Source organism: Cydia strobilella, chromosome 11, assembly GCF_947568885.1.
Source record: "Cydia strobilella chromosome 11, ilCydStro3.1, whole genome shotgun sequence".
Taxonomy (NCBI): domain Eukaryota; kingdom Metazoa; phylum Arthropoda; class Insecta; order Lepidoptera; family Tortricidae; genus Cydia; species Cydia strobilella.
The window spans coordinates 2866431-2892533 of NC_086051.1; the positions used below are offsets into that span (position 1 = coordinate 2866431).

At 37.8% G+C, this 26103-nt stretch overlaps 1 protein-coding gene across 2 annotated transcripts in view; it reads left to right on the top strand.

Moving 5' to 3' along the window:
- Positions 1-26103, top strand: part of LOC134745350 (tyrosine-protein phosphatase Lar) — a 631884-nt gene that overhangs the window by 484078 nt on the left and 121703 nt on the right. For both annotated transcript variants that reach the window (XM_063679373.1, XM_063679374.1), the window contains one exon: positions 21411-21590. In XM_063679373.1, coding sequence (XP_063535443.1) covers positions 21411-21590 — 180 coding nt within the window. The remainder of the gene's footprint in view (positions 1-21410; positions 21591-26103) is intronic.

The window sequence follows — 26103 nt, forward strand, 5'->3', positions numbered from 1 at the left end:
CCGCCGTGGCGAGGTGGCCTAGCGGTTCATGGCGTTAGCTAAAGACGCCGCTTCGAATCCGGCCTTCACCACTGGAGGGCTTCGTCACATTTTCTTTAATATATAACATCTATTTCAGTTTATCGTAAATCTGTTATCGAGAAGTTTTAAGAATGCAAAAACATCTATTCATATCTTCCTTTTAACATATATTTTATAACTAAATAAATAAACGACGCATGAAATTTTGAACGTAGGCAAGCTGTTAAGAACAGGGCCTTCTTTGGCACAAGTACCTTGTACTCCTTATGGATAGAGTACACGTGTCGTTTGTCTAGACTCTAGATTCTCTATCTAGATTTAGCACAAGTAGAACCAGGTCGTTCATAGAAAGCTTCCACTAAACCCCACGTATATGGTACAGCTCTGTAATTCTAAATTCTACAATATGTTTGAGCTGGAGGTAAGTCCCGCCGCGAGGTGTAGAATTCTCTACAATTCGCAAGTTTTCCTTCAAATAGTAAAAGGCTGCAACTCAAAAACTCTTGTTTTGGAAGGAATACTTTTTAAAAGGTCATTTGAACATTCCAACTTTGGAATTAACAATATTGTATAGCGTATTGAGAGTTTTACTTTTACTTGTAGCTGTAAATTTTTCCATTATGTAAAAAATAAATTTGAACTTTGACAGTTGACATTTAATATTCAACACACCCGTCGGTATATGAGTTCAAATAGGTTTTTTTAAATCTTTTGCTAAGTATTTTCGATATTTTTTTTTATATCACGTCGGTGGCAATCAAGCATACGGCCCGCCTGATGGTAAGCAGTTACCGTAGCCTATGGACGCCTGCAACACCTTTAAAAACCTGTACACTCCTTTTTTGAAGAACCCCATACTGTAGCCCCTCGGGAAAACCTCAGCAGGGAGCTCATTCCACAGCCGAAGTGTACGCGGGAGGAAATTCTTCTAAAACCGCACAGTACGCGACCATTTAGGTGCTAGGGTGTGAGGATGAACACCCTGCCGATGGCGAGCGGCGCGGTATTGATGAAAATTTGTATTTTTCACCGTAAAATTAGCTTCTTCGTTTTGAATCTTCTAGGGCGTATCACGATCTTTATTTACAAAATTAAATAGTAACTGCAGTCAAATCGCTTTATCGCGAAATAGAAGAAGCATATTGGAATGGTTTGATATACTGAAATCCAAAAAAAACTGTAAATCAAGTTACGGCGTTTCACCCACGTTAACCGTACCATGTACAATGTTACTCAAGTTACTCAGATCTAGGGTACCTACATTATGAACTATTAGTACTTACAGTTGTGTGCAATAAAATAACAGTAAATAGGAAAATGAAAATTAGGGGAAAATTACTTTAGATTAATTATATTGGATCTTTTTTATAATTCTTCTGCATTACTTGACATTGTTTCAAAATTAACTGTAACCTTTACTTAAATAATATTGGAAGTATAAAAAAAATATGAAAATCAACTTTTTACTGCCTCGCAGAAATTCTTATAAAAACGTAACAATCTACGAAAATTTTAATAACAAAACTTCCGTGGGACACACCTCGGTACGGAGTGAAACATGTCGAGCGTTTTTCGATTTAAAATACGTGAGTGACCCGTTATTAATATATTTAACATACGAAAAAGATACAATTGTGTACTATAATTATAGTTAAGTATCATGCCTATTATTTCCAATCAAAGCTTTACATCTAAACCCATGTCATCCTTTCAAAAAAAGTACGTAACTCATGCCTTTCGAAAAAAGGTCCCGACAAAATTACTACAACTAAGTGCAAAGATCTGAAACGCATATCATTTTACATCAATGATAAAGACAGTTTATTATTCAAGTAGGCATTTTACAATGCGCTTTCATAAGGTTAGATATAGCTACACCGGCTCTAACCCTACATCTCTGCCTCGAGAAGATTAAAATCCCCCCTCAATTAAAAATAACATTCAAAACACCCACACGTCTCACTCCTACAACAAGTCGTTGAAATATAAAACAACACTAGGACCGCCATATTGAGTTCAATTATTCGCGCTTCTGCAATACGGGTGTCAACCCCAGTTGACAGCAAAAAAGCGGTAATTTTAAAAATATGTTCATGTCAATGCCATCTACCGAAACATTATGATATTTTTTTCTTTGCACCTATATTAATCCCAATGCATAATATGACCGCTATTACCAAGACTCAAGAACAAGACAAGAGGTCTCGTTTTGATTTAAAAAAATATTAAACATGAACATAGCTTCGATCAACTATAGTTGACACCCGTACTGCAGCGGTGTTGCCTTACTGGCAACTCTGGTTGACACCCGTAGGTAAAGGGTTAAGTTTATTGCCAAAGCCGAAGTAGGAAGAGCCATTTTTTTCTAGATTTGTGTTATTGTTACCCATAATTTTTATCTTACCTGTTTATGCAGAGGACTATAGTTTGGGTTATTAGTATTTTGGCTTTGATCATATATCGTTTGAATATTCAGTTACATCAGCCTGATAAGCAAGCCCTAAAAAACTCACGCAATTTTGACCGTCACTTTATCAAAAAAAAAGTCATAAATCCTTTCCTTCCAATAAAACATCTAACAAAGAGTTATCCAGATTACGTGTTATGATGTCTATAATTTTGGGCCTGATTGAAATGTAAAACCCTCGGTTTGCCATAAATATCTGGTCCGGTAACGACATCTATAAGCCCGGGGCAATGAGCCGAAAAAAACGAATCGAACGGCCACGCACGCTGTTCGTGCCCTCATGGCTCCTAGAGATGTGCCTTCGTCATTTCCGCGTCATCAGTTTTTATTTTTTTATTTTATTTTATTTTATTTTAAAATATAATTTAGGCAACAAGGCCCATATTACATATACCTTATAGAATAACATGCTAACGTACATATAAATTTCATTAATTTAAATACTAAACACTATTTTGGCGGTAGAACGCCAAAAAATACTATGTATTAGTGTACAACTCGAACCAGATTTTTTTGCCGAAACCGAAACCGAAGGTTCAGTTGTTTCTCTAGTTTCGGCCGTAACCTATTCGATAATTTTTATGCCGAAACCGAAACAATCTTCGGTCGGACACTACCGAAAATACAGTTTTGGCGCGGCCGAAAAGCTCGCCAGTTCAAAATATTTATCAGTACGGTAACCGCAAACAATACAACCGCCGCGGACACTCGTGCCTGAGGATGGATTCCCAAAGAATCCGAAACATGTCGCCAAAAGCGACTAAAAATAATAGTGAGTAAAAACCGTACTGATAAATATTTTGAAATATGTCTCACGATAGTTTAAGTGCGAGCTCGCCAGTTGTTTGGCCGAAACAGAACTTTAACATATTATACTAGCATCTGCTCGCGACTTCATCTGCGTGGGATAATGATAATATGATTGATTAAAAAGAGTATCCTATATCCTTCCTCGGGCGTCGAAACTATCTTTATACCCAATTTCATCTAAATCGGTTCAACGGTTTAGGCGCTAATATGTAATAGAAAAAGTTACTTTTGCATTTATAATATTAGGGATTAATAGTGGGGATAATGTAGCCGGCCAAACAACTTTCTCAGTAGAAAAAGGCGCAAAATTCAAATTTTTTATTACTGACGGAAATGGCTTGACAGGCTATGTCTCGGTAATGTTACTAATAAAACCACCATCGAGTAAATTGTGCACATCACTACTCCTCCAAATAGTTTCATCGCCTCCCATGAAAAATGCAATCTATTTCATCATTCCGGGGGTGAGTAATGCCGGCGATCGCCTCGCCGATTTCATATTCCGTGCGCTTTGTCAAACTTCTCAGTTACTCATGATTTCTTAGAAAAGTGCACGTTTAGGAAATCGAATTTGGAAAATGTGTCGCCGACGACGGTTTGAAACTGTTAGGGTGCTAAACTGATGGATATTGAGTGCGAATAAGTTTGTAATTGTTTTTTTTTTGGTACAAATACTTTGGTACCCTAAATAAATAAAAAACTCGTACCAAAAAAAATTGTGCGAGTAGGACTCGCGCACGAAGGGTTCCGTACCATTACGCAAAAAACGGCATAAAAATCACGTTTGTTGTATGAGAGCCCTCTTAAATATCTATTTTATTCTGTTTTTAGTATTTGTTGTTATAGCGGCGACAGAAATACATCATCTGTGAAAATTTCAACTGTCTAACTATAACGGTTCATGAGATACAGCCTGGTGACATACGGACAGACAGACAGACGGCAGAGTCTTAGTAATAGGGTCCTGTTTACCCTTTGGGTACGGAACCCTAAAAACCTGTACAATAGTTAACTTCCTCAAGTTATACATTTCATAGAATATTGTTCGTGATGCCCACTAGAGTAGTTCGACACGGTTGTTTTTACTTGTGTGATGCCACTGATGGCATTTGCTTTGTTACATACCTAAATATTACCTAAATGTCGTAAGTACGTGTTTACTTCCTTTGCACATATATCCTTTTGAATCTACAAGTTTTAACACGCCTATGCGCATCAAAATATTAATTAACCACAGTAAATTAGCCGAATAACTCAACATTGAACGAACGTGTTACTAAATTTATTGTTGTACGCTAAATAATTACTATGCTAATGATTACATTAAATTATTAATATCGCGGACAGTTATGGATAGGGCTTTATTTAAAATAAATGCTGCGATTATTCTTGCTCGGAGTGATTTTTAGTAAACGGTTGTTTTGTTAAACTTAATTAGATGAGACTTCGCTCAGCTCAGGCATGGCTATATTTATAAACGGTAAAGGTTTATAAACCTTGATGAACTGATGTGTAACATTAACTAGCATCACCCGCGACTACGCATTAAGACTAAAAACATTCAAGCCATCTTCACTCCACTTCTTTATGCGCTAAATACATGCATAGTTGTTTGTTTTACAATAGACAAAGTAGTTGCTTAGTAGTTAGTAGTTAGTAGTTGTTTTTTTTTGGTTAATAAATTTATTACATTATTTTAAAATATAAAGTAAAACAAACTTAATGATTTCTACATTAACTTTACCTGTACTACTTCTTCTTCCCACCTTTATCTGGTTGCTTAACTCGTCGTTCTAATATTGATACCAGCCAGTGATATTGAAAATCTTGAGCCCTGCGAGAATTTCATTCAAGGTACGAGGATCAAACAAGCTTTGCTACCGAATGAAACAACATTTGCACATTATACTCACCCGGTTATCTTCAAAAAGCAGTTCCATATTTTTTTGTTTTCCGTACTCTCTGGAATGCTGTCACTCTGTGAATATTGTTTGATGTCAGAGAGCTGCAAATTTGTGGACTGGACACTGTGAACTGTCTTTCAGTGGAAAGTTATGACAACAGTCAATATTAAGTTACATTAGTTTTTCGGATGACATAAAGGTACTTCCGAAAGTTTTGCTTCATCGTGAGATATGTACTTTGATTATTTATCGTCCTTTGACCCAGATATTTGTGACTAAGGGAAGCCATCATGTACAAATCTTCAGTTTGACAGCCATTTCGTATTTATCTCTCTCAGTTACATAAATTTTATCTGGAAGAAATCCCTTCAGAGTCCCCATCAAGCTCGGTTCTCCTTACACGTAGTTACGCTCTCATTTTAAAACGACCAGCTTCATTGCTCTGAAACGTTGTACTTACAATAGAATAAGGTACATCTAGGTCTGTAATTAGTTTATGTAGCTTCAAATACAATAGTAAAAAAAATACAGCGAATTTAAGTTTTTCATACAAAACTTGTTTTTGCTCTATTTCGTTTGTTTGTTTTTTATACTAGGGCTATATAAACTAATCACAGACCTAGATAGGCATGTCATTGTATGTGCAAAGTTTCATTACAATCCAACGCGTAGTTTTAAAATGAGAACGAAACTCCGTTTGTATAGGAAGGTAAAATTCGGCCGAGCTTGCCGGGGACTCTTTAAGTATTTGTGCACATTTATGATATTATCTGTTATGTACCTAGTTGTTTTATGCAATAATGTGTTTTACTACTATGACTAATCCCTAGCAATTTTGCCGCTATAATCTTCATTATAAACGCAAAATCAAGCTTGTATTTCTTTTCGTATTAGTAGATGCAGTTTTCCTTTTAATTATTTAAATTATTTATGAATATTCCCTATTCACCAAGCCGTACCTATAACCCGTGTAACTCCCTACACATACATACAACGCATCGCAAACAATTTCCACACGACTTTCCAAGAGCCGTGCAATAAAATCTCTGCGAACATAGTCACTTCAAGATTGACAATCAGGAGACGCGTCGACGCGCCGCCATGATGGATTACGCGGTAGTGTTACCAGGAGTTCGAATTTTTAAGGGACACATTTTTATCATCTTAGAGTTGTCTCTGCTCCCTAAAAGAGCCTTGTTAATTCTGCCACCTGATTGTAAGATTTGGCGTAGGCAGCAAATAAAATAATATCTCTGCGAACAAAGTCACTTCAAGATTGACGATCAGGAGACGCGTCGACGCGCCGTCATGATGGGTTACGCGCTAGTGTTAGGTACCAGGAAATTGAATTTTTGAGGGACATATTATTTATCATCATAGAGTTGTCTCGGTTCATAAAGAGAGGCTTGTGTTTACTCAGCTACCTGATTGCAAGATTGCGTAGGCACCAAGTAACCTGTACTAATAAAATCTGTGCGAACAAAGTCACTTCAAGATTGACAGTCAGGAGACGCGTCGACGCGACAGCATTATGGATTACGCGCTAGTGTTACCAGTAGTTCGAATTTTTAAGGGACACATTTTTTATCATCTTAGAGTTGTCTTGGATCACTGAGAGCCTTATAATAATCGCACAATCCACCACTTATGCAACCTTAAATCCTACCATATCGCAAACTATAGAACCACTAACCACGAACACAGAAACGCACACCACTCCTAGAGACATGACTGCTCAACCTGATTCACATTCAACTAATTAAAATGTAAGAATACTTACCTGACATGCACTTGGCCTAGGCCCGTGAATGGCAGTATTAATCAGGTGAAAGCCGAGGAAAAAATAAAAAAATAATAATAATATAATTTCTTTATTCAGATTTCTATGATCCATTGGTTAGAGTACATAATTACTTAAAATCTATTGTTAATGTTTGTAAAAAATTAATAACAAGTACATTAAATTAAAATAATTAAATTAAAAATATAAACTTAAATTTGACAAAATCAGCTACCCATGACCATGTTCACTCGGCTACGAGATTACAAGATTTGGTGTAGGCACCAACAACCTGGACTGATAAGATTAACTAATAAAATCTCTGCGAACGAAATCACTTCAAGAATAGTGTTTGTAGTAAAGCTGTTAAAACATACCAACGTCCTAGGTTTCAAGTCTTATTGCATCCCGCTAAGAGAGAATTTTTGCGTGTAAGCTATATATGTCAATCCAATTTGTTTACCTGTATTTCTGTCGTATATCTATTTTGAAAATTGCGACGTTAACATATAACTTAAAGTTATACCTCCCACACAATCCGCTGCTTTCTTCCTTATGATAATTATCTTAATTGGCATGCAGTTGTATTATTTAAAAAATATTCAACTTAAGGAGTTTACAATTAAACAGGCAGGTACGTTGTTAACAGACAAAATTACTTCTAACTGCTGTTTCATTTCACGGGCGTAATTTAATTGTATCGTTAACGCTGCTAGCGATGAATAATTTTTCAAAAGCTGCCTAGTTGCTAAAGTAGTCATTTTTTATTATTTACATTACTCATCTTTCTCCGTGCACTCGAGAAGTAAAGTAACAAAAAATACGCGAAAAAAGGCAAAGGAAAGAGTACAAGACGGCTGGCGTCGGAAAATGGATTACTCGTTAGTGCTAAGAATAGGAAGTGCCTTATTTCTTGTTGGGAAACTTATTGTTACATCGGTTATATGCAAATATTATGATGTTTCAGTACAATTATCATTCACGTTGTTGTTGTTTTTTTTTAAACTAAACTGCGTCAATAGTTTTATACTTCATACATTGTAGAAAGTTTTTATTAGGTACTTAATTATATGCCTCTGTGAGTATGCGACTTGGAGAGGAGAACACGCGGACAGGCATCGATTTAGATTTAGATTTATTTATAAAAATTAAATTAGGATAAAAATTACACTATAAATTTGCATCATTGTCAAAATTATGCTTATCTTCTTATCATGATCGTCAAACATTACATAATAATAAATATAAAATAAATTGCAATTTTCTCTCCCAATAAGGATCGTCATATAAGTATGTATAAACAAAAACATGATAAAAATTTATGTCAATCTTAAACATTTAGCATTCAAAAGCATTTTTGGCCAAGCTAAAACGGAGACCTCAGTCAGTGACTAAACTTATGTAGACATTTCTAAATTCCTTACTTAGTTTTATTTAATGCGTGACATTTTCAAGCACATAAAGTAAGCGTTAATTTAAAAAAGCCGCAGAAGGTACACTATACGAAAATCATCGTATTTTTTACATTTATCCCTCGAATTTCTTAACGTATGGCAACCCTATGCGTGACGGAGGCGCGTGACGTATATTGGCTGTAGCCTTCCCTACAAATGCTCTGACATATAGAAACTTGATATTTTTCAGGGTACCGCGCTTAAAATTCTTTTAAGGCATCTTGGTTAATCCTTTGCCCATTTTGTTTGACTGAAGTATATGGATTACGGATAAATATGACCCTTCGATTGTGTAGAAATCGTAAAAGTTTAAATCAGTATTTCCACTATGTCTGCTAGTTCCAACTTCGAAGCAACGATATTTAATATGCAAAGATGTCGTCGCCAAGCACCTGAACTCAAATGCGGACACACCTTTATAATTAGCTACTTGTTGCCTCAGAAAACACTTCAAATACGTTTTCATTAAGCATCTCAAAAATTCATGGAACCAAAGTAGCTGTGAGGTAATAAAATGGAAATGTTTTTTGAATAAAAGCGAGACCGATTCTGTAAGAACAATTTGATATGTTTCTCCTCATTTTGACCTTGACTATGACATGATAATGCGTCGCCTAGCACCCATAATACAAGCTTTGCTTAGTTTGGGGCTAGGTTGATCTGTGTAAGATGTCCCGTAATCCAAAGTTTTTATTTATTTATGACCTTGAGTCGTGTGTTTGCTTACGCGCACCAATAAGTGCGACCGAAATGCATTATAATAAATAATAATAAAAAAAATGTTTATTGAGTTCGCACAAACAAACGTAATTATAACTGGGCAGGTGCCTCTTTTTAAGCGTACAATGACACTTGTGTCAAGAGACCGCTCTCCCGTAGGTGGTAACAGAATTTATATAAAAGCAATAGCTGTGGCTTAAAACTAATGTTTCTACAAAATAACTAAAAATAGAAAGAAATTAAGTATATAAAGCTAATTTTAACAAAAATCTGTTCTTAATAGATTACCTAAGCCTTTTTATTTTTATGTAAGGTACAATGAGGTGGACTACAATTTTAATAAAGTTTTAATAATCGAGGGGATGTGTGTGTGTGTGTTTGTGTGTGTGTTTGTGTGTGTGTGTGTTTGTGTGTGTGTGTTTGTGCATGTTTATTAAATTTAGGTAAATTTTCTGTGTGCGTGTGTATAGGTTCTGGATGCGTAAAAATGAATCTGAAGACCCATGCATTAGCTGCAGGAAGATTTTTTTTTTTTAAAGATGTAGTATACAGTATACAATCATGAATTATGAATCATTGAATGAATGAAAATCTTTATTTTATTCAACTAGTGGCCCATAAACAAATAAATTAAAACTAACATATTACAAATCACATTATGGTTGCGATGCATTACGCAACCCCGCAGTGTCAGGGAGTCGGCCGCGGAACCGCCGAAACTTGTCACCGTTCGGCCAAAACTCCTTTGTGACTATGAGACTTTGGTAATTATGAGAGGACTGATTGTAATTCGTCAGCACTAATGTGTGAGCCGCTATCGGTGATTGCTGCTTACTGGCATTTTATAAAGTTGTACTACACTACACTTTATTTGTCTTTTTTTTTTTCTACTCAAAATCACGAGCTTTTTCGATCCTAATAGGAGAAAAGTGTCACAAGATTTATTGCGCCTTATTGAGCTGACTTTGGGACTAGGTCGATTTATAAATATTAAAAGCCATATATCATAGTTAAGTAAAGTATATGTACGTCACACTTAAAGGAATGTCTCATATCCAGGGCTCGGAACCGGTATTTTTTAAAAACCCCGAAATAGCCCAATATTTTGAATTGTTTTATGCTCATTACGTAGGACTGAATCATGTATTTAGGAAACAATTTAGCATTATTAAAATGTCCCATTAAAAATGAAATTATAAACAAAAGAACGAAAAAGAACGTAATAATACCGGTATTTTTGTATGGAGCAAATACCGGTTTCCGACCCCTGCTCATATCACGAAGGCGGGGTACATGCGGAATCTAGACTCTAACACCCTATTATATTACGTCGCTTTATTCTTCAGATATAAACACAACATGTAGTACTTTTCAATGTACTGGCAACTTCGCACTTGTCAAATTTAGAAAAAAAAATTTTTTGATTTCCGTCTCCTGTCTGTGGGCACCCCACGCCGCCCAAGGGCGTGCCCTCATTCTTTTCTTGTGCGCGGCAACGACGCACGCTCCCTTTCAACAAGTTTCAACATGTGCTTCACCATGTCGAAAAGAAGTGCAGAAGAAAGAATTGATTATTACAATGCAAAAATCAGGAAAATACAACAACAACGTTTTCATCGTGTGATTGTGTATTCATCCTCGTCTGACTCCGAGGACAACTTAGGTAAGTCTACAAAACGTGTGAAATAAAAAGTGATGTGTTTGGTCTCCTATAATGTTCCTCTTATTCGATTCGATTGTAATCGAATCTTGCGGCATCTGTAAGCTTTCCGGGAGGTTAACTGCGGGTTATCACGATGGATAAGCATGATGCTATGAAAAATAACCTGGAGGCTCGACTGCGGGTCAGCACGAGGGTTTTAAACTTTTAACATAGGCCGGCTTTTGCCGTGACTATGAACAAAGTGTCTTAATTCTCTAGTTAACCTCGTTTATCGTTTGGTTTTAGAACAAAACGTGGAGGAACACAATGACGCACCCGCGTTAGGGGAGGCACCCGTCCCGTTCCCGGCTGAAGAAGCCGACGGCGACATAGGAAACGCTGTTGTGCCTGTACCTGAACTCGATCCAGAGCTGCTACAAGCCTTGGGTGACCCGTCAGATGACTCTCCTGTTTACGGCCCAGATATACACGAAAAACTCGCTCAACGATGGCTTCCTATTCTTAGAAAAGGCATGCCTAAAGAAGCAAAAGAGCAACTTTTAAAGGAATACACAGTCCCAGGTAACTGTAAGCTACTGAAAGCACCTACTTTGAATGCGGAAATTTCCGCCGCTATCGCTGAGACAGTAAGGTCTCGCGACAAGAAAATTCAAGTCAAACAAGATCAACTGGGCTTAGGAATTACTGCCATCAATCGAGCCATGGATGTTTTACTAACAAGTGAAGATAAAGTACAAACTATAAAAATATTATCTGATAGCTGCCGAATACTTACAGACCTACATTTTGTCGAAACGCAAGTGAGGTCAAAGCTTATTACTCCGGGACTGGACAAAGCGTTCCTCTCCGTCATACAAGACCAAGACCGAGACGAAACACTTTTTGGCATAAAAATATCAGAAAAAATCAAAGCAGCAAAGATTATTGAGAAACAGGGGCTACAAATTAAAAAGACTTTCGTCCCTAAGGTGCCCGCATCTAATGCATCATCTTCTACACCCCGGCCGCGTCAGCAGGGAAACTGGTCAGGCCCTCCTCGCTTCCCATCGTCGAGCAGGGGGGGGCACACCTGGAGCTACCGAGGGCCGACACCGCTTCCGCATTCGTATCGCCGGACGCCGCGAGCTGCTCAGCCGGCGACAAGGCGCTCTCTGACGCCGGCGACAAACAACAAACATGCAAAGACGCGGCAGTAACTCAGGTACATGCCGGCAGACTGCAACATTACTATAATTGCTGGTTAGACATTACTAGTAATCCCATAATATTAGATTGGATCCGTAATGGTTATCGAATATCTTTTGCTAGAAGAGTTGTCCAAACTAACCCTCCGCGCAACTGTTTCTCAGTTAAAGAACAACGGGATATGATGAAAGCTATTGATAACTTAATAGAATTAGGAGCCATTTCAAAATGCACTCCCCGACCTGATCAATTTATATCCAATATTTTTTTGACAGAAAAATCTAATGGTGGCCATAGATTTATACTTAATCTTAAACGACTAAATAAATTCGTCACAAATGATCATTTTAAAATGGAGGATTTTCGAACCGCATCAAAATTGATTCCCAATAATGGATATATGGCCACCATAGATTTGAAGGAGTCGTATTTGCATGTACCTGTAGCTAAATCTCATCGCAAGTATCTCAGATTTAATTTTGATAACACAACCTATGAGTTTACAGCAGTCCCTTATGGCTTGTCTTCGGCCCCTAGAACATTTACGAAAATTATGAAAGAAGTGGTAACTCATTTAAGAAGCTTGGGCCATACATCTGTTATATACTTAGATGATATATTATGTATTGGAGATACTTATGACGAATGTTTAGCCAACATTAACGCAACACTTAGCTTACTAGAATGTTTGGGTTTCGTAGTCAACTATGATAAGAGTTGCCTATTACCTGCGCAGAGCTGTAAATTTCTAGGCTTTATGTACAACTCAACTGATATGTCAATTTCTCTTCCCACAGACAAGCGTAACAATATTTTACAATTAGTTAAAAAGTTCTCTCATTTGCAATATTGTACTATAAGAGATTTGGCTCACTTAACAGGTATTCTTACGTCGGCCTGTCCAGCCGTTAGATACGGTTGGTTATACACCAAGGCCTTAGAACGAGAGAAATATATTGCTCTTGTGGAAAATAAAAAATATGACGCAAAAATAAAGTTGTCCACTGACATTCTACCTGACTTGCAATGGTGGGTTAATAACATTTCATCGACATTTAACCCTCTCACAATACCTAGATTCCACTTAGAAATTTTTACAGACGCGTCTCGAACTGGCTGGGGCGCTTACTGTAATAATATGCGTATAAACGGTGGATGGAAAGACAGCGAGCGTGGTTCCCATATAAATTATCTGGAACTACTTGCCGTCTTTCTCGGGCTTAAAAGTTTTGCGCGTGATAAACGGAATTGTAATATATTGTTACGAGTCGATAATACCACAGCAATAAGTTATGTGAATCGAATGGGTGGTATTCAGTTCCAACACTTGAATGACCTAACAAAAAACATTTGGCAATGGTGCGAGGAGCGAGGTATATGGCTTTTTGCTTCGTATATTAATACAAAGGATAACGTAGAAGCTGATCAGGAATCTCGAAGAAATAATCCTGATATAGAATGGCAATTAAGTAACACAGAATATCACAAGATAGTAGAGACTCTTGGTGAACCGACAATAGACCTCTTCGCTTCTCGCACTAATGCAAAGTGTAAAACTTATGTCTCCTGGAAACCGGATCCTGACGCTTATACAGTTGACGCTTTCACATTGGACTGGAAAGACTTAGATTTTTATGCATTTCCACCATGTTCACTCATATTGAAATGTGTTCAAAAAATTATAAGTGATAAGGCAGAGGGCATCTTAGTTTTCCCAATTTGGCCTTCCCAGCCGTGGTTTCCCCTACTCAAAAGCATACTGCGGTCGACTATTATATATTTTATTCCAATCTTCCATTCGTCCTCTTCCAGGACTCCACGCCGCTCGCGAACGCAGTTTACCCTGGGTGCCGCGAGGCTCTCGGGAAGGCGTTCACATCAAGAGGAACTCCAAATGCGGCGCTAGAGCTAATGATTAGTTCACTTTCCAATAATACTCTACTGCAGTATGGCACTACCTACAAATCATGGTGGCAGTTCTGTCAGGGTCATTGTTTGGATCCTTTTAAAGGTACATCTTCAGATGTAATGCTTTTTCTAACAGAGCGGTTTAATAATGGAGATGCCTACGGTTCTTTAAATAGTCACCGCTCAGCTCTGTCACTATTATTAGGTAGCGATCTAGGTTCGGATATTCAAATTAAGCGACTACTTAAGGGTGTTTATAAGTTGAGACCAGCTCTCCCAAAATATTCGAATACATGGGATCCACAAATAGTTCTTGATTTTATCGGAAAGTGGATACCAAATAGAACTCTATCTATTGAACAAATTACTAAAAAGTTGGTCGTCCTTCTAGCTTTATGTACTGCACATCGAGTACAAACACTTTCACTCATCAAGTTAAAAAATATCGTGTTACGTCCTTCCGGAATCGAAATTGGTATTACAGATGTAATAAAAACATCTGCGGCCGGACGGGAACAACCAGTGCTCTTTTTACCCTATTTTAAAGAAAATAGTGCTATCTGTCCGGCTACAATTGTACAAGACTATATATTCGTAACAAATAATATAAGATCCCAATCAGTTGATAACAGATTAATATTAACATATCAGAGACCACACAAACCAGCCTCTGCTCAATCCATAAGCAGATGGATTAAACAAGTCCTAGGCGAAAGTGGTGTGGACGTGGCAACATTCAGCGCGCATAGCACGCGGCATGCTGCCACGTCTGCGGCGCGTGCCTCTGGTATTTCTCTAGATACCATCAGGAAAGCTGCTGGTTGGTCTAGTTCGTCTGAAACTTTTGCAAAGTTTTATAATAGGCCGATCAAGCAAGCCGAGGGCAATTTTGCTAGATCCATATTAATGCCCAGACTTTCGCAGGATAATTTAAGTTAGCTGCAAAGTATAATTAGGTATATTATATTGTAACGACTGAACACAGGCTGTGTATCTAATAATAAGTTGATTAATAATTAAAATAAGACTGAATACTAATAAGATGATTGTGATAATAAGGTGGTAATAAAAGCCCATTACTGTTAAACATTCTTTCTGTATTTTAATTTATTTACCTACAAAATTTTCATCTCTAAACATCTACATGTTGTGTTTATATCTGAAGAATAAAGCGACGTAATATAATATATGATCAAACGAACTTAACAAGTGAAGTTCGATCGATATTATATAAGTACGCTTTATTCGAAGATATAAGGTCCCACCCACCCTGATCTCAACCCGTTAAGAAAATTTTGTACTGTGGGCACTTTCTCTCTGAAATAATGAGGGCACGCCCTTGGGCGGCGTGGGGTGCCCACAGACAGGAGACGGAAATCAAAAAATTTTTTTTCTAAATTTGACAAGTGCGAAGTTGCCAGTACATTGAAAAGTACTACATGTTGTGTTTATATCTTCGAATAAAGCGTACTTATATAATATCGATCGAACTTCACTTGTTAAGTTCGTTTGATCATATATAATAACAAACATGGTTGCCGACTTCGTGAAATGAAATACATACTCCATAGCTTGAAAAATTATAAATATGATAATATTAAGAGTAAATAAAGCGATTACAGCGGCAGTTAAGCCTTAGGGGGCTTTGTTAGCTGTCATAATTTTTAGAACGTATATGCTTTGTGTTAATAAATAAATGTAATAGAAAAACGTTAAAAAAAATCCTATTTGTATTTAAATTATTAAAGCATAATAGGCCTCCGAGTCTTAAGACAGTGCGGCTGGTATGAGGTTTTGTTCTTTTCATGCTATTGTGCCACATTTCTATTGCGGTTAAAGCAGATTTATTTTTACCTTTTCTTGAGCAGGTCTTTGATTTTATTGTAATGTTGATGCTTTGTTACTGAGAACGGTGTGATGTAATCATGTGCTATTGTGATATTAGATGCGTATGCGTTGTAAACTTATAAGGTTTAATTTAATAAAAAGAGGCAAACTTGTACATTTTTTACACAAAGGCACAGAATAAATAATAGTACTTGGTACACAAGGTTCACTCTCTAACAAAACGCGTCTATTACGACAGATATGGCCGCTAGGTGGCGCAAGCGCGAGCAGGTGTCCGTTCGGTAGCGGTGCGCGGCAACTACTATGGTTAGACACCAAAATTGATGCGGGCCGCATGTACTTGTAGCGACGCGACGAAAACGCGGAGTGAGCCACGGCTGACAGAAATAAAAATAAGAATGTTAAATTTACAATGGCGCTGACAGATTGGTTCATATGAACATCCTTAGCTCAAGTATGGTCACAAACATCGGTCACCGTACCCAAGCTGTTTGAGAAATACTATAGGATATATGCTTGTTTGCCATCGTTGTAGTAGAAAAAAAATCTAAACTCTGGTACTTTAGTGCCTATAAAAGTTGCGTCTTGTACGGAACCGCTTCCAAAGGTTCTTCGTCAACCAATCATTTTTGCATTACCCAATATTAGAGGAGGTTCGCAAGTGTCGTTAACATCGTCACGCGTTTTAATACAATTTTTTTGTCGAGCGATTAGCAGTCATATCTTTGAAGCGTAGAGTTTAAAATTATTTGATAACGCGAACTTTTTTTAAAGCTATTGTGTAGCATGTGACATAAAAATATAATTATGCGGTACTCACATCTTTAACTATTTATGTCTTGGACACTTTCGCCGTTAGTGCCATTTCTATATATTTGATGTTTACTGTATTATGCAAATGCGGAAAACACAATGCGGAATTAAATATCTAAACTATTAAACATAAAACAAGTAAAACTAATATTTAAAAAAATGCCCTAAAGAAAGTTCCTTACGGCAATCAGTTGGAAATAATTATGTTTATCCTTCTCACACACACGTTGACGGGTATACGTATAGACATTTTTTTCGTACAATGGCGTATCCGCCCTGTGTCATAGTTTTAACAATTATTACAATATAAACTTGAAATGGCTAAAGTGCTATCGAACGAACGTTACCGACCCGCAACGGGGTTAATTAAACATAGCCGGTCAACTGCATTGTGCAAACACCCCGTGTATTTCTAAGGGCCATCGATATGAATGAAGCTTTATTTTACTAGCCCTGCTACTGTCATAGTAACGTATTTACCGTTGAGTTCAGCATTCGGTAAATATTTTTTTTACGTATCGATGCATTTTCAGCCTTGCTTAGAATTCCAAAGGACCATGGGCAACTTTGCATGGAGCCTGGTGCAAATACCAACAGAAATGAGAGTTAGGTCATTAGATAGGTATTTCTGTGTACTTAATTTCGTTCTATGGGCACCAAGCGGAATTCCATTGCAGAACTGAGATATTGGTATTTTAGTCAAAATGTCGTCATCCTTATTACCTAGTCAATAGCGTCCAAGTAAGTTAATAAATAGATGCTGCAGGGTAGATGTTCGTGAATAGTTTGCCGTGCTTGCCCGGCGGTGGACTCTATTGCCTAGATAATAAGGGTGACGACATTTTGACTAAAATAGCAATAACTCGGTTCTGCAATGGAATTCGGCTTGGTGCCTATAGAACGAAATGAAGTTCATAGAAAGACCATTTTGACGCATATTCCTTGCAAATCGATAGCGTAAAACCGCAATTTCACCGTATGTCCTGAATATCTATGAAAAGTATGGTATTTTCGTGACAACGGATAATTACAGTTTTTTTTTGGGACTAGTTGTGATCGATCCAATTTTTTTCTAAATCTAACCATTAATATTCGACATCAAAATAAAAACCGGCTCAAGTAGGTAGCTCCCGAGATATTTAGCCACTGTTTTTGGATGTACGGATCCCTAAAAAAATTATTAATTTTTAACACAAGATTACACATTTTTTTTACATCGACGTACGTAGCATCGAAGTAGTAAGTAGTTTTTAAACCTTAAAATGATGGTGTTGAATCTGTATTGCTATCTTTTGTACACTGTTCCGAAGAAATTGCTTGTTTAATTAAACGGAATCTTTATTTTCTCAGAAAATTGTTATACATGGTCAAATAGCTCAATGATAATTTCGTGATTCCTAATAACATTACCAATCTTCCAGCCCTCAGCAAACACTAGCAAAAAAAAAACACTCACATTACCGCCCCTAGAACAATGATTACAGTAATAAATTCACCAGCACAATCTTGTCTAGTGTATGAGAATTCGGCCATTTTCTGGCATTAACAAATGACGGTGGCGCCCAGCTGATTAATCGTTTATTGTTTGCTTTTTCGCTCTCGTAGACAAATTAATCACGTGGATGCACATATATTCAGCGATACACCCTGTATGCGGTGATATTAAGGTAGGTATATATTTTGGTAAATCTTGTATGCGGTGATATTGAGATATTATGACAGGCGTGTAGGCGTGGAGATTCCAAAGAATTACAGTTACATTCAATTTAACACCGATATAGAACACAAGTCAACTAAATCGGATATCAAGTATCCACAAGTCAAAGGGGAATAAAAGCGGTGGTTTTCACCGCGGTCACGCCGACGGCCCTATTATTCTCACTTGTCGTGAGATACATTTTCTTGGCACATACAACGAGTGGCGATTTAGCTTTGTCGGGGAAGGGCTGCCGACGCTGGTTTACAAAATGTACTTAGACGACCTGAGTGAAAAGCTAACAAGGAAACGTTGGTGGCACCTTAACAAAGTAGAGAATTGTATGAGACACCTAAATGTGTTTAAAAATGTTCTATACGTTTATGGGAATAAAAATCCTTTTGTAGCGGTATCCTAATGTCCTTTTGACATCACATAATGTTGGACGAGATACGCTGTGATGGACATCGAAATGAGATCTATTTTTAAAAGTTTAATGTTGTTTTAACTGAATTAGATGCCATTATACTTATACTTATTTATTGCATTATATAAGAAAAAGTCACCAATCCCTCTGGTGGGCGAGGCCACCGATTTTTGATTAGTGTTTTTTGGTTAGAAAAAAGTAAATAAAAAAATAATTTGTTGAAAAAGGTGATTTGTTCCCTATACTCTGTATCTTTAGGTATTTAAATAAAAGAAAACAAACAATTTGTACATTTTCGGGTAGTTATAACATTTATTGGTTAACCAACCAAATACAAAACCGCTTGGATCTGTCGCTGAACGACCTGACTTTAACCTACATTATTTGATCATGTAATGTTTTCAACTACCCTCAACTGGCTTAAGGAGCCATTAGAGGGTAGACTTTGTTAACTTTTATTTAAATACCTAAAGTACCGTTACCGTTATTAGTTGTACCGTTGTTTTAAGTTATATACTTATTACTTGTACATTTGGATGTTTTTGCTCTTGTCACAGTTATATCGTCTTATTTTTTGCAATCCCGCAATGCTGTCCCGGTTGAACTCTCCAAGGCGACATCAAACATTAAACGAAGTGGTAGCCCTACAAACTTCACCGGTCAACTTATCCGCGCAAGTGTTTTAGCAATTTAAACTTTACCCCCTCGAGTTACAACTACCCGGGACGCACGAACGCGTTGTTTTTGCTGCAATCTTGAGAGGAATGCAGTGCAAGGATGCCTTACAAACGAACTCGGGATTACCCTAACGTTTTTAAATTTTCAATGAGAATTACACATTCTATGTCTTCCTGGAGTGTTGTTACGTCAACAATGCTCTTTAGGATTTGATCGTGGATATTTGAGCTTTTAGGAACGTCGCTCTCAGGTTAAAAATCTAATATCCAAGGCGTCTGATGCCAAGGTGTGATGTAATACGGTGACATTCGGATGTTCTGTTGCGGCATTACTGCTGCGGCCTTTACGCTGTATCTGTCAATTTTCTTGATAAAATTAGTGTTGGGTCGACCATAACAGTCGCGGCAGTATTGCGAGGGTGAACGTCACTTATTTTATCAAATGGAAAAAATCCTCAGATAAGTTACTCGCAAAATTTTAACTAAGCAAATGCCAATAGTTTATATTTATATATGATATCCTTTTAGCTGAGTACTCTGCATACAAGCCTGTAAAACACAGACGAGCAAACTAAATTGTTATAGTCATCTTAATATTTTCCTCGAGATGCTTTAATGAGGCCATCAGGGACAAGACGGTGTACGGTTGGCACTATAATAATAATTTTCTCAAAACTGGACGGCAAAGTCGACGTTGCCGGTTAAAAAGTAGGTCGCGAAGTGCGTAGTTTATAGTCAGTCAAAAATTAAAAAGTTAAAAACATTGCAGTCTCGATTTCGGGACTGCAATGTTGCATACAAATTCCATTATTTGTCGAGTTGCAAACTTTTTAAAAGTTGAAGTGACCATATCAAATGAAGGCATAGGTCCATTAAACAGCCAAACAGATGATCAGTACTTAATATTATAATGTTGGTACCGCGACTATTTAGGTGTCTCAAATAGGTTGGCGTATTTTCAGCAGAAAAATACACTTTAATAAAAAAAATAAAACGGCGGCAAAGCAAATCTTTTTACTTTTTTCTGTGAAAATATATACATAAGAACGTTGCTTCTGTAAAATATTTCTATTATATTTGCCTTTATTGTGCCATTTTTGAGAAAAGCACTATATATGAATCGGCTGGAAGGCTACTTGCTGGCTTCGGATTCAATTAAACGGACTCCCAAGGTCGTCCGTTTAAAACGAATCCTCAGCCAGCAAGTAGCTACTTCCGAGCCTCGACAATAATGTACTATTATCTTTGCTAGGATTACTTTCACGTCGTCTATAAAAGCTGCAAAACAGTTACTTTTAAACTATACCCACCGCGATTTTTTGTTGATATTCATCATGATATTGTCTTCGGTTACCGCGATAGTTACTCATGAATAAAACTATGAAAACGGATTATATCGCGTATATTGAATTTATAACACATCCCGCTGTAAAGAGTTCGAAACGTCGGGATGTGTTATAAATTCAATATACGCGATATAATCCGTTTTCATAGTTTTATTCATGATATTCATCATGATCATGACAACCGAAAGCAAGATCGTCGATTCACCCTGTTGGGGGCCTGAACCATTGCATGCTTATTAAAGTTGACGGCGCTTGATCACGCTGGCGTTGCAAGTAACTATTAGGCTACGGTGTCCGCATCATGATGAGGTCAAGGTTCACGCTTAGTCACGCTTGTTGAAAAATTACCTCCCACGTTCATACAATCAACTTCGGATATAATTTTCAAGCTTACGTAATTAAGCCCTGTTTTAGTTAATTAATAAGAATATTTAAAAATCGGTAAATTTTTACTCTTTAACGGGCCAGATTATAAGAAATCTCCAATTCATGCCTCATTGCCACTTCCAAAAGTCCTGACCGTATAGGTAGGGTGATAATTTTTTCCTTCCTTAAAATATCTTAGTTTGCTTCTGCCCTGGTTTTATGAAACATCTTCGTTATGAACTACGCCCTTTTTTATTAAACTTAAATTCTTTAATGATACAACAACTTTTGTTGACACCCCTAACCTCTTTACACCTTTCAACAGGCATGCAGTCCCGCTACCAAGTGTCAGCCATGGAGCAAGTGACGGAGGTCGGCGCGAACGGCGCCGTGCTCCGCATAGAGCCGGTACGCGCGCAGCGAGATGACGCCACGTATGAGTGCGTCGCGGAGAATGGCGTTGGTGACGCCGTGACCGCTGTCGCAACGCTTACAGTATTTGAAGGTTAGTTTACAACTGTAGTTTTTAATATCCAGCAGCGCCATCTACAGTGTTTGTTTCAATATGGAACTGCGCTGTTCCAAATATGTTTTTGATATGAAACGGGTTTACTTACGTATTTTTAAGTCGAATAATGTTTAGAGACGATGAGGATCTTCGACTAGGGGCACCAACTACACCGCCTCTACTGAGGACCTACCGCGAACCACGTTCGACGTGTTACCTCCCTGTCACACTTACGTATGCATTCACGAGTGCGACAGAGAGGCAACACGTTGAACGTAGTTCGCGGTAGGCCCTCTGATCGAGCGCGCTACGTGTAAGGACTTATAAGATCTTCTAGTGCCAATTCTGTCGATCGGTCGGCTGTCATTAGCTATAAAGAATGGGGTATTCTAAATTAAGTTGTTATGTTTTCGGTACAAACAAGAGTTCAGACGAAACCGCGCAAACTTAACGTTCGGACAGTTTCACAATATGTATAACGACAGTCTGAAACTCATGAGCTATTCTAAAATCTGTTACAATTTAGATGTCAAATATCTAAATATGTAGGTATAATACGATCACTCGCGCTTTTTTCGTCGTCTAGAATAACGCAAATTTCGCTTGACTATTGATAGGCTAAGGGCTACACCATTTAAACTAGAAATGACAATTCCTCGTTTGGAATGGCCGGGAGCATTATGAGATGCTTGGTTGCATGCTAAGTTTACACAAGCTTTACTATGTGTTAATAGATCTGACAACATCTAGGAGTATATAACCAAACGGAGCTGCCACGTCTGTAATTGGCTGTACAAAAAAGTCTGCCAATTTTTGCGGGGGAGGGGAACGTCAAATGTATACGTAACTTCAAAATAGCCATGTCAGATAAACGTCAGTCCATACATTGTGTATGACCATTGGCCGACTATTTTCGACAGAGGGGAACGCCTGTTAATGGCTACTCCGTTTGGTTAATTATCCTTCTAGGACAACATAATCGTTTTGAGCTTGCTTCAGACACAGCCGATTCGCGAATTATCAATTTTTCTTCAGTCAGTTAAGAAACTAGAGGTTTTACTATTTTTTGATCACCACACACATAGGACAGGTTAAACAAGATATCAAACACCAAGCAAGACATTTTCCATAGACGGAAAGCAATCGATAAAACCGTTTGCGCCTCACTCCAGCTCCAGCATATGAGTGTCAATATGCACTTAGGGGCATCAATATGCAATATGCGACGCTGCTCAAAGTTGGAAAGCGCGCTTTATGTCTTTTCTTATTGTTGACATTGTAGCAGTGCGGTATTGATATTCAATGTCTTTGCTTTAAGATTTTTGTAATCTTGAATGTTAATGCGAGGACTTTTTGAAAGGTTATATACATTATTTTATCTACCCTCATACATACATACATATAATCACGCCTATTTCCCGGAGGGGTAGGCAGAGACCACGGATTTCCACTTGCTACGATCCTGACATACCTCTTTCGCTTCCTCTTCACTTTCATAGCATTCCTCATACACGCTCGCCGGTTTAGGGTGCTCTTGACCTGGCCTTTCTTCAGGATTTCCCCGATCTGATCAGAGAAAGTCCGCCGAGGTCTGCCCCTTCCAACTCCCGTTTCTACCTCTCCCTTATACACTCTCTTTGTTAGCCTTCTTTCACTCTTCTACTATCTACACACAATTGTCATAAACCCTCTGTGTTGCGTTCGAAAATCGAAAATTGCGGCTAACATAAAGACAAGCTGCTTTATTAGAACAAATTTCTTATTTGGAATCGATTATATTCTATAATAACATTCCGAACATCCATGAAAATCAAAGGAATTTGATTTGACCTCAATTCTAATAGAATAGCAGTTGACATGACGTTTATTTCGAAATGAAATGTCAATTGCAAGCAGTGTGAGCCATGCCGCAATGGCGGTCATAACTTACGATTCCTGTACACATCATGGAGAGCTTGTAATAATTATGTGTGTGATACGACATTAAAACACTTATTTTAATGCGTTCCATTTTCCAGCAGTCGCAAAAACTACTATTAATGGCACATTTACAATATATCAAATCCTGTATTATCAAGCCCACTCAAGATCAGTGATGGCGATTGTCCAAGACATTTCTTTTGTTTTATTTCAATCGATGGCCACAATAAAAACCGGCCAAGTTCGAGTCGGACTCGCGCACGAAGGGTTCCGTACCATTACGAAAAAAAAAACAGCAAAAAAAATCACGTTTGTTGTATGGGAGCCCCATTTCAATATTTATATTATTCTGTTTTTAGTATTTCTTGTTATAGCGGCAACAGAAATACATCATCTGTGAAAATTTCAACTGTCTAGCTATCACGGTTCATGAGATACAGCCTGGTGACAGACAGACAGACGGACGGACAGACGGACGGCGGAGTCTTAGTAATAGGGTCCCGTTTTTACCCTTTGGGTACGGAACCCTAAAAATGATCAATTGGCACCATGAAAAAAACCAAAACACTTGTGTAAATCAATAGTAAAACATCCTTTACGTGATCTCGATGCAACTGAGTTGCTTTATCGGCCAAAGATCGTCCACATCTACCCATGGTCGATATCAAAGATATATATCCTTTTTGTACCCTATTACAACCCAATAAGGTGGAAAATAGTAAAGTTAGATGTCGACTCTAGGTATAAAGAACTTAAAGTAAAGGATTGCACGATAGGTTTGTTCCCATTGCGGCTTAGCGCCACGACCCCGGTCAACACAGATCACTTAATAGACGAAGCGTACAAGACTGGTCGCCTTCATAATATTTTGAGCATTTTGGCTCTCAAATTAATCGTGCTGTCATATCGGACATTGTAAACGTTAACGTAGAGGCATTACCTCATATCATCAGTTACATCTACGACGTATATTTTAACGTTTACGACTTGTACTCGTTGTACATTAAATATGTGAATATGGGCTGTTTTTTTTGTATATATAAAAAATAAAAATCAATCCCTATTTCACTTGGTCACGACATCACGCATGAACGGGTGGACCAGTTTCGCTAAATTTTTTTTCTGTTGTGTTTGTTATTGTCAGGAGAAGGTTCTTATGAAGGAAAAAATTAAGACTGTAAAAAAATATGATAAATTGTGTAGGATGCAACTGAGTGGTGCGATACATATATGTGTGGTAACCAGTGACCGTAAGCACTCGTACGTTTTCAAATTAACGGCTAACTCAAATAAAAATATTAAATATTATTTGTTATGTCAAATTATTACATATTATTTGTTGGTGAATAAATAAATACAAAAAATTATTTCTAATTCTTCTGAAAATGCTAAAAAAGCGATATTCATTACTTGGCTAACAAATTGAGTTTCGCACTACATAACGGATTCGCTTGACATAGCTGCCATACAAGTCGAAGCGACATTCTCGTGAAATGCCCCAAGCAAGATGCGCCCCAGCTTCAGCTGTTCAACGTAAATCGAAGAAATACGGAGTCTGTTGAACACCATCTCCGGCAACCACATAAAACTGCCGCGCTGACACTATGATCCCTTGGAAAATAACTCGCGGCCGAAGAAGCCTTTCAATAAATAAGCATTAAAACGCCCTCGGACGACGCTCGCCCGATAATGGGTCTTCTAAATTGCAACTAACGAGATCTAGTGAGGTGGCAACGGGAATGTTCCCGTAGTAAGGCCTACAGTCCGCCTGGTGACAAGCGATTAGCGTTGCCTGTGGAATAGTGTTGTGCCGTTACCGTAAATTACGGGAACAAAGAGAATCGTTGGGTAAATTACGCGGTAACGTTCTCCGTACGGGTCTAAGTTTTTAAGTTTTAGGGTTCCGTACCCAAAGTGTAAAAACGGGACCCTATTACTAAGACTCCGCTGTCCGTCTGTCTGTCCGTCTGTCCGTCTGTCTGTCTGTCACCAGGCTGTATCTCATGAACCGTGATAGCTAGACAGTTGAAATTTTCACAGATGATGTATTTCTGTTGCCGCTATAACAACAAATACTAAAAACAGAATAATATAAATATTTAAATGGGGCAACCATACAACAAACGTGATTTTTTTGCTGCTTTTTTTCCGTAATGGCACGGAACCCTTCGTACGCGAGCCCGACTCGCACTTGGCCGGTTTTTTTATTACTTTTTGTTAGAGAATTGATTTTTATTTAGGTAATACAATCTGTACGGAAATTTGTAGAAAAATCTGTCCACAGGAACTAGTTTATTACCAAAATTACGTTACGTTTACAGTGTGGACACATGGAAATCCATGCATTTAAAACACACTGTTTTTTTTAAAGCTTCACTCAAGTACAGTATCGGTAGCCTTACTAATGTCAACTGATATATTCGCTAACGTCTGCGTAACTTACTTTCTATACATCTCGCTCACACTAATATGCAAGTACGAGCGAGATGCAAAGAAAGTAAGTTACGCACACGCTAGCGAATATGTTAGTGTCAAACTGGTGGTAGCCGAAGGCAATACTGTAGTTTAAAGTTTCAGGGATATATATCAC